The 10,811-nt window shown below is 37.0% G+C and overlaps 1 protein-coding gene across 2 annotated transcripts; it reads left to right on the forward strand.

Annotated features, from left to right (window-relative positions):
* The first annotated feature begins 1,095 nt into the window (after nucleotides 1-1,095).
* Nucleotides 1,096-9,826, forward strand: LOC110301345 (olfactory receptor 8B8-like). 2 transcript variants are annotated; one of them, XM_021171794.1, is made up of 2 exons: nucleotides 1,096-1,114; nucleotides 8,904-9,826. In XM_021171794.1, the coding sequence occupies exons 1-2, from the start codon at nucleotides 1,096-1,098 to the stop codon at nucleotides 9,824-9,826; spliced, it is 942 nt and encodes a 313-aa protein (XP_021027453.1). The 2 variants fall into 2 exon arrangements, with proteins under 2 accessions (XP_021027453.1, XP_021027454.1); XM_021171795.2 differs by lacking the exon at nucleotides 1,096-1,114 and having other exon boundaries at nucleotides 8,876-9,826.
* The last annotated feature ends 985 nt before the right edge of the window (nucleotides 9,827-10,811 follow it).

The raw sequence follows: 10,811 nt of genomic DNA on the forward strand, positions 1-10,811 counted from the left end.
AGATGCCAAGAATTTGCACACACTGACCCTGCTGCTTTACTGTCTGTTAATCCCCAACCAAAACTTTTCCCCATTCTCCTTTCCTGTCCCACTCTATTCTGCTCCTTTCAGTTTTGAAGCTGACAGCTCATATTTAATTCTATGCAAAAATCTCAAAAGGAGAAAACTCGGGGTTCTATATTTCAGCTTTCTGAGTTCTCTATTGAATTGGTAATGGATTCTTAGGGACTAGAACATCTGAGTTTCCATGTAACTCACCGATGATCTCCTGAAATGGTGAGCTTTTACTCAGATATCCCAGAAGTGGAAGCCTCAAAGATCTGTGGAGAATGTGTGTTCTTCATGGACTACTCTATTAATTTAACACAAAACAACTTTACGAATTAGTTTTTCAAAACTTCTGCGGCTCTTCTGTGGGCAGTGGCTGGTAATCCTGTAATAGGAACTGATTAATAATTTGGTTAGAATTTTTTTGTATTTGTCATTGAAGGAAGGTAGAAACACAATTATTGAGGCAGAGAGCAAATAATAACACCATGATAGTGACTAGAAAAGGAGTTACAAAAGGAAGTAGCCACCTCCATATAGGGTTTTCAAAAATCCAGAAATTGAGACCTCACTTTCCCTGAGATTCTGGATGTCTGATTGTAGCTGCTGTATTTTATTACTCACTATCCCAGATTAGTTGACCTAGAAACAGCATCCTTCTTGGAGAAACAAGCAAAGACCATCTGTCCTGACTTTTTTAATAAGAAACATTGAAGTAGTTCTTTCCTGAGTTGCTTTGGTGACTGTAAAATAACCCTAACTAGGAATATATATATGTGTGTGTGTATGTGTGTTATGAAATATGTGTATAATGTGTACATATACACATAGACATATACCTATATATTGGTTATAAAAAAATGCATTCTTGAGTAAAATGGTGAAATTTATGATACACGTGCATGGCCAGTTTCAGGCCCAAGTAGTTCCTTTGGAGCATGCACCATCCAGTTAGCCTCACTAAAGGACAAGGGTCCATGGAAAATAAGACCTACCAGAATTCTTCTGTCTCCAACTCCCGCTGTATAGGCCTGAACATCTCTATCCATGTTGGAAAAAACGGGGGGTGGGTGGGTGGGGTGGGCAGGGGACAGGACAAAAACCAAAACAAAACAACATAAAACAAAACAACAACCCCCCCTCTTCATTTAAAGATGGATAACTCCTCATATATCACATGACAGTGTAGGATCTCAGGGACTTTACTCACATCCTAAATGCTTCAAACAACAGAAAGGCAAATAGCAATCAACCTTCCCTCAGTTTTTTTGAACTGACTGAACTTTGTAGGATGTTATCAACAGGGAGCCTTGTGCCTAAGTGAACCACCCACCTGGTATGAGACCTCCACACTAGGTCAATTACTCATGTCCTTTGTCTTGGCATTCATTTATCTTGGCATTTACCTCTTACCCAAAGCTACTTTCAGGGTCCACACTCTAATGTTCCATGTTTCTTGATTAAAGTAGGCTGCCATATACCCTGTCATCAGACTAACAGCTTTGGGTAGTTATTTAGAATACCCAAGCAGTAACTGAGCATTAGGTTTCTTGCGTTGTTAGAGTCAACAAATAATTCTATTAAATAATATACTAAGCTTTTAGAATCATCAGGAGGAGATGAGCAGGAGGTGAACAAATATTGTCTCTAAATATTTTATCAGAATCTCCTTAAGGAGATTCTCTCTAATCTCAGATCACCTGTGGTGCTTTAAAAATATAATCTAGCGTCTACATAGAGAACTCCAGAGCCAGTGTGTATATTCCTACCTTAAAGTTTACAAAGAATATACAGGCTTTGGCAATGAAGCTTGTTTCTTAAGAAATTCCAAAGCTAATTGTCTACATCATTATTCTATTGCTGTGAGGAGACTTTATGATCAAAGCAACTTCTATAAAAGAAAGTGTTTCATTGATAGCTTGCTTATAGTTTCAGAGATTAGTCCATTATTGTCATGGTAGAGAGCATAGTGACACACAGTATCTGAGAAATTTACATATTGATTGGCAGGCAGACAGAGAGGCAGGTAAGCTGGCAAGCAATCAAGCAGGCAAGAAAACACACCCAGAGAGAGAAAGAGAGAGAGAGAGAGAGAGAGAGAGAGAGAGAGAGAGAGAGAGAGAGAGAGACAGACAGAGACAGAGACAGAGACAGAGACAGAGATAGACAGAGAGAGGGAAAGAGAGAAAGAGAGAGAGAGAGAGAGACAGAGAGAGACACAGAGAAACACAGAGACTGGCCTCAATGTAGGGTTTTAAAACTCCAAAGCCCATCTCCCTAGTGGCACACTACTAACAGACCACACCTCCTAATCCTTTTACTACTTTCAAAGTATTCCATTCTCTGGTGACTAAGAATTCAAATATATGAGCCCATAGAAGCCATTATTATTCAGATCACCACAATAATAATTATAAAAGTACATTTTATTTGGTTATCTTTCCTGTCATACAAATCATGACTCTAAATGTGTAATCTTTTAATTAGAATGATGTCAATAAATATGCTTACACCTGTCAGTATGTGTTTATCCAGTATCCATCACCAGAAGGAGTAAAGAGTTGGCTTTGGCTTTCTTTGTTAATTCAGTTGTTCGTTACAAATTTGACATCCTTGACTACTTTTATCATTTATCTAGATACTGTCATTGAGGGTAATAGTACCAGTTCTTAAAAAATTTAAGTTAAATTTTATTTTAATAGTTAACACAAATATACATTTCCCCAATGACTAAGGATGTTGAACATTTCTTTAGTTGCTTCTCAGCCATTTAATATTCCTCAACTGAGAATTCTTTGTTTAACTCTATTCCCCATTTTTAATAGGGTTATTTGGTTCTCTGGAGTCCAACTTCTTGAGTTCTTTGTATATATTGGATATTAGCCATCTATTAGATATAGAATTGGTAAAGATCTTTTCCCAGTCTGTTTGTTGGCCTTTACAATTACCATGCAGTTTTTATAACTATTTCTCTGTAGTAGAGCTTGAGGTAAGTGATGGTGATTCCACCAGAAGTTCTTTTATTGTTCAGAATATTTTTTTGCTATACTAGGTTTTTTGTTATTCTTGATGAATTTGCAAATTTCCCTTTCTAACTCTGTGAAGAATTGAGTTGGAAATTTGATGGGGATTGCATTGAATCTGTAGATTCAGCAAGATGGCCATTTTTACTATATTAATCCTGCCAATCCATGAGCATGGGAAATCTTTCCACCTTCTGAAGTCTTCTTCAATTTCCTTCTTCAGAGACTTGAAGTTCTTGTCATACAGATCTTTCACTTGATTGATTAGATATATACCAAGGTATTTGATATTATTTGTGAAGGGTGTCATTTCCCTAATTTCTTTCTCAGTCTGTTTATCCTTTGAGTAGAAGAAGGCTACTGGTTTGATTGAGTTAATTTTATATCTAGCCACTTTGCTGAAGTTGTTTATCATGTTTAAGAGTTCTCTTGTGGAATTTTTGGGGTCACTTAAGTATGCTATCATATCATCTGCAAATAGTGATATTCTACTCATGGAGTGACCATGGCTCCAGCTGCATATGTAGCAGTGGAGTGGGAGGAGAGGTCCTTGGTTCTGTAAAGGCTCCATGCCTCAGTATAGGGGAATGCCAGGGTGGGAAAGCCAGAGTCCGTGGGAGGGTGGGGGAGCACCCTTATAGCAGCATGGGAATGGGATGGGATAGGGGGTCTCCAGAAGGGAATTCAGAAAAGTGGATAACATTTGAAATGTAAATAAAAAAAATAACAAAAATGTAAGTAAATAAAATAAAATACACACACACATATACGGTTTTATCTGTGATACTTGGAAGCAAAAACTATCACTTAGATACTTTCTGTTCATATTCATTCCTTATACACTGTAAGTTTTTAAACTTTTTTTTGCAAAGCTTTCAGGTTTTTATTCTTTATGAAGGAGCCCCAGTAAACAAATAGCAAATTTCAGTTACTTTATTTTTCTACAGAACTATGGTACATGATCTAGCCAATTACAAATTACTTTTAACATTATGTTAACTTTATGCTTAGTTTTATGTTAAACTCATGTTAATCTTGTTGTAAAAGATTTCCTTATGTAACTTTGTCTCTTAATGTTAACTGCAATGTTGTATAGTTATTACTTTCAGGCTTATCTTCTGGATCTTAACTACCTGTTAAGTTTTGTCATGGCTCCTTGGATCAACCCACTTCTGATGCCCTCTAACTGCAGACTCAAAGTACAAGAAAGATCAATGCCCCAAGGACTCTAAAAGCAGTTCAGGTGAATTCATAAAAGAGAAGAATGAACCATGGACCCCCCCCCGACTCATCCCTATTCTTGCCACTCTTCCGACTCATCCCTATTCTTGCCACTCTTGACTTTGTTTGGGACTCCAGAACTAAAACAGTTGGGCTGAAGCCTTCTTTGCATCAACTAACTTCTTTGTTTCTTCAGCTCAGATCATTTTACAATCTTTCAAGATTATCTCTTCTGCATGCCTGCGGTAGTATTCCAAAAATTAAAAAGGAATGGATTTGACCACTGTTAAGAACTGGAGGTCTATTCTCCTTTGCCAGTATACTGCTTTTATGTGAACAAATCCTAACAGATTTGAGGTGGTGCTTAAAACCTGGAACTAGAGAAAAATTCAACCACTAGACTTCTATGTATGAGCTTCTGCTACTCTGACTCCTTCCTGGGTCACATATTTCTTCCTTAGTACCCTCATGTATGTTTTTACTCTGTCTTGTAAGTGCTTTACTTACAGAACTGTATCCTTTACCCATACACAATGTACCACATAAACTGTCCCAACTGTTCTTGCCCCACATCAACTCCATTTGCTCTTAGTACCATTTGCAAAAAGACCTTTGAGATGCTGTGGAAAAACTGGCTAAAAGGATACTTTATTCTTTAACCTTCAGACAGATACAGTTTTTACATTAGTCCTATATTTTCTCCTGATACTTTCCTTTGATACTCTTAACCTTACTGCTATTTCTGCTAGCTCATTTTCATGTAGCAATCCTGCTAACACCAGTTACAGTTACCCTGAATGGACTCTAGGACAGCTTCCTCTTACAGACCCACTCTGTTTTTCATACCTGCATTCCTTCCCTTCCCTCAAACATCCCAGGCAAACAGTCTTTTTCTATAACCAAGTTGTTTGCTTACAGCTTTCACAGTTGTTTTTAATTCTCTTCAGCAATACAGAATGACAATCAGATAATCCAGACTAGTAGAAAGAGTTAAAACTTCTGCTAAGGGACCAGAGCACCTTTTCCTGAGGTCTTCCAGAAACTCAGACTATTCCTGAAAGACCCTTCTCAACAGAAAAAACAGCCCTGATTCCCTATATCCTCTTAGAATTCGCAATGACTGATTCTTGCTGAAAGACTACACTGCCCAGCTTCCCTTGTGGCAGGACAAGGCAACTTTGGAAGGGAGGAAATATGAGATGGAAGGTATTGTATTCAAGGTTATCACGTTCACCCCTATAAAGAAGGCAGCCATCTTCTTCCTGTGGGCATTCTCTCATCTACCTCCTTGGTGAGAGGCATTTACTCATCAATCTACCCACATAGATGAAACAATGCCAGTGGGTGTTTCTGTGTGTTGGCCAATAAACATTGTCTTGTCCAAGGTCAGAGGCCTCTTTCTGGTTTCTGACTTTCCTTTAAGCCACCTGCAAATATTTAGCACACTTTCAACAATACTTTCTCCTGTGTTCTGTTCATAGTGCAAAGCCTCAGCTTCTCTGTTGATCCCTTCTATCCTGGGGTTTTAACTGCTACTGAAGCTGAACCTTCTCTAATTGCTTCTTTTGGCCTCTTACAATGCTAGGGCTCTCTATAACTCCAAATACTTGGTTGTCCAAAACAAAGTGGTCAACAACAGAAGGAGTTGGAGGGATGAGATTTTTGAAGGGAGAAGCTGAAGGGAGAAGAGTGAATGGGGAAATTGATGTAATTATATTTTAATTAAAAGTTTTAAAACTAAAAACAAAAAAAAAAAACACCCAGAAAATCTGAGTATTTCTGAGAGTCAGAAATCTATCTGACTCTGCCTCCCAATTGCTTGGATTAAAGACATGCACCACCATCACCCAGCCAAAAAATACTTTTAAATTTAAAAGTTATGATCTTGATGGGCTGGAGGGCTAGGCTTGTAACCCTGTCATAGTAGAAGTATATACAAGGAGTTGAGTTTGGTCCAGAACACTGTAAGCACACACCTACTAAACAGAAACTAACTTTAAAGTGATTTTTGAGAAATATCAGTGAGATGATACCTGAAATATATTAGCATATTAGTGGAAAGAAAACTTTGATGAAGTAATGTGGGGATAGACTCTGTGGAGCACTACCAATTTTCATTTATGGATAAAATATAGTGGAAGACTGAAGTTCATTATTGCTCAAGATTGGACAGTGTATAATCCCTGAAGCAAAGTTCAGAGCAGGTTAAAACATTGAGCCTCCAGGTAACTAAAGATACACAATTGTGCAATATATAAATGCAATTGCTTCATTTTCTGTCTATGTATAGCATCTCTTCTCTAGGAGGCAAAAACCCTGCATATACCTTTCTCATATGAAAGAAAAAAATACATGAAGCTTTTAAACCCATGTGAATTGGAGGAGGAGGAGGAACTCACCAAGTGGCAACTGTGATAATAAGAAGGCTCATTTGTACTTCCCATTATATGTCAGAAGATTAAGAATTACATGTTATGACTAGTAGTTCAGAAATATCTGTGTATAGGAGAGAATATTTTTATTCTGCATCACTTTATGAGTAAAGGAATTGAAGCCTCATAGCCTAATATTACGATGATAAGGGTGAACTGTAGTAGTAAGGAAATAACAAGGACTTCTGTCATAAGACGGGTAAGTTTTCAACTAATTCTAATTAGTAATCTATACTAACAATTGTGCTTTTTATTGAACAACGTCATTGGTACACCCCTAACTTTAAAAGAGTGTGTATGACAATTAGAACTTTATGTTAGACTAAAATATTCACTCAAAAATGACTCAACAATGAAGCTAATTCAAATATGCTTCCCTATATATAAGACTCTTTTATGTATTTTATGTACACACATTCAGTGAGGAGGTAGTTTAAGGTAAGTCCTGGTAGGAAATTCAAGGTGTAAGCTAACCAGAGACAACATGTTGAAGTTTAGAACCCAATCATGTTGCATACCTGAAAAAATTTAGATTTCGGTTTGCATCAACTGATTTTCTTACTGACACCAGATGTGAACATAACTGCAATTCAGTAAAAAGCATTAGGTATTGTCTTGCTTTTTATATTTCCATAGTAGACCCATGCTAAAATGTTGCACACTGCATGAAGATGCACACTTTACTTCCCATTTCTTACAGCCCTAAAATCCAGTGCCTTTCCTATAAGCACCTTGGTGAGCAGAGAAGATTCAGACTCTGACCAGAGTGTTTGCAAGGTCTTTATCAGTAAGTTTCCACTCCAAGAGCATTTCTTACACTCTTTTCCATCCGAGTTTCTTTATGTCACAGGCAGTAATGTAACCTTTCTTAAGATCTGTTTCCAGCTTCCAACTCTAATGACTCCAATCTGGGAGCTCATCACCAGGTGTCTAATGTTGGCAACTATACTGGGGAGAAGGTGAAGTCATAAAGACTTGGTAGGTCAGTGCTGTGTGAACTTTTCCAAGGGAGATATGAACAGATTGCTATGTAGCTAAGATACAGCACCAGAACTCTATCAAAGTAATGATTCTACCAAACTGTAATTCAAAGAACCAATGACTTTATTGGACTTACAGCAGCATGGATGAGGTATGATAACCACAGCACATCTATATCATGGACATGTCTTATATTGGAATGGATGATTATTTCCCTGTAGCTGCATAGGTGGGGCTCCCCTTTAGTTAACCTTCCATACTCATCGTAAGTGATACCTTAAAACACTATGTAAAATGAGGCAGAATTATATACAAGTGGGATACAGATAGAATAGCCAGAATCTCACACGATGGTCTATTGAACTTCTCTCTTCACTTGTAAAGGAAAATCAAGAAGCAGAAACAAAGAATCCTTTGCAGGTAACCATAGCTCCTTTCAACATGAAGGTAATGGCTATCGTTCTTTGAAGTCAGCATCCTACAATAAAGAGATAAAGGCAACTCTATCCTGCCTATCCCACTTCATCCTTTTCCCCTGAGTTTTCTAGCAGTTAGATTAGAATACAGCATCATTAGAATATGGGATCATTTTTGATGGTTAAAATTAGTGATAAGCTGGTGGTTTTAATTTTTCAGACTCTAATATGGGGTATAAGATACTATATACTAACATGTAGCGTGAATGTTTTCTCTTTTGATTGTCCTCCTCTGTCCCTGTCTGCCTCTCTCTCTCTCTCTCTCTCTCTCTCTCTCTCTCTCTCTCTCTCTCTCTCCCTCTCCCTCTCCCTCTCCCTCTCCCTCTCCCTCTCCCTCTCCCTCTCCCTCTCCCTCTCCCTCTCCCTCTCCCTCTCTCTCTCTCTCTCTCTCTCTCTCTCTCTCTCTCTCTCTCTCTCTCTCTCTCTCTCATATCTTTGGACTCAGAGTCTCTTTTAGCCTTTGCTTGACTCAAACTTCCTGTATACGCTAGATAAACTTACAGGCCTGAGTTTCCTGTGTCTACTTTTCAAGTGCTGGGAATAATAGCCATGCAACACCATACTTGGCAAGCTATTTGGAAATTTCATCCTGAATATTTCAGACACTGTCAGCATATACCTCATATTTTGGGGAGAAGATATTTCTGGCAAATCTATTCTGTTTTCCAATTTTGCTATATTTTTTTTTGTCCACAGATTCTCTTGGAGAAGAATGGCTCTAGTAAATGGCTCAACTGTGACTGAATTCATTCTTTTGGGATTAACAGACCAGCCTGGACTCCAAATGCCTCTTTTCTTACTGTTTCTATTAATGTATATGATTACGGTATTTGGTAATTTGACTTTGATATTTTTAATTCTGTTAAATTCTCACCTACATACTCCCATGTATTTTTTTCTCTTGAATTTATCTTTTGTAGATCTCTGTTATTCTTCTGTGATTACACCAAAAATGCTGATGAATTTTATACTAAAGAAGAATCTTATCTCTTATATGGGATGTATGTCCCAACTCTACTTCTTTTGTTTTTTCATAATTTCTGAATGTTATGTACTGGTGTCAATGGCCTATGATCGCTATGTTGCTATCTGTAATCCACTGTTGTATAACACTGCCATGTCCCCAAGGGTGTGTTCTTATCTCATGCTTGGTTCATATTTGATGGGCTTTTTTGATGCTATGATCCATACTGGTTGCATGCTCAGACTGAGCTTCTGTGATGGCAACATCATCAACCACTATTTCTGTGATGTCCTCCCTTTACTGCAGCTCTCTTGTACCAGCACCTATATCAATGAGACAGAAATTTTCATTGTAGGGGGAAAAGACATCATTCTTCCCAGTGCCATTATCTTTTTCTCTTATGGCTTTATTCTCTCCAACATTTTCCAAATAAGATCCACTCTGGGCCGGTCCAAGGCCTTCAGCACTTGCAGTTCCCACATAATTGCTGTCTCTCTGTTCTTTGGATCATGTGGATTCATGTACCTGAAACCTTCCTCTGCTGTATCTATTGATCAAGGAAAAATCTCTTCCATTTTTTATACCATTGTGGTTCCTATGATGAACCCCTTAATTTATAGCTTGAGAAACAAAGATGTTAAAGTTGCCCTAAGAAAGACTTTGAGTAGGAGGAAGTTTTAAAAGTATAGTTGCAAAGTAGACATTTTCTGTGTTAATCACATATTTTAGCACACAAATATAAATTAATATTCATATTATCTTTAAAAATATTTCCACCATTGTTATTCCTTTTAGCCTGTTGCCTTTTTAAAATAGTGAAAAGCAAATCTTTTATTTCTTACTGTTAATATAAACATCTTTTTAGAATATATGAATGGATCTAAAATTGACTAAAGCAACTATAGGTTGTTAGTATTTTATTGCAGATAGTTTTTATTTTCACTTGAAACAAAATTCCACGACAGAGAATCTGTCTGTATCCTTTTTTTATCATTCCTTCACAAGGTGAGAAATATATTGCTTTTAAATACCAGTGTGAAATTTATACAAACTGTTCCTCTTTCACTGTTTAATATAGCATACATGACAATGATATATTCTGTGCAATATTCTTGTCAGATTTGTTTCACTTATCATTTGAAGTAAAAAAAAAAAAAAAAGAAAAAAGCCTGTTAAACTGTGAATGTTTCTCTCTCTCTCCTCTCTCCCCCCCCTCTCTTCCTCTCTCTCTCTCTCTCTCTCTCTCTCTCTCTCTCTCTCTCTCTCTCTCTCTCTCTCTTAAGGTAAAAAAATCAAGAAAAAGCATCACTAATCAGAATGCTAACATCTCACATTATTCACTATACTTTTATCTGCTTTTTCTGTAGTCACAATAAAAGAAAGAATGAAGGGATATTTCTACTTTATTAAAAAATTTTTTGTAAGTTAAATTTCAACAAAATGGCTGTAACATTTCCACCTTAATTTCTGACTGTATATTCTTTCTTGCTGTTCTATAAATGTATATGAGTCACACCAATTTTTATTGATGAAAGTTATTTTATTGGAGTTCGTTTTTCAAGAAAAAGGATGGATATGGCAAAGTATATTTCTAAGATGACTAACACATGACTTCAGTTCATTAAAATTTGATATCTTTTTGTAGAAGCCCTTTGAAAATTTTGCC

The sequence above is a fragment of the Mus caroli genome, unplaced genomic scaffold, assembly GCF_978045245.1.
Source record: "Mus caroli unplaced genomic scaffold, Mus_caroli_1 scaffold_11, whole genome shotgun sequence".
Lineage (NCBI taxonomy): Eukaryota > Metazoa > Chordata > Mammalia > Rodentia > Muridae > Mus > Mus caroli.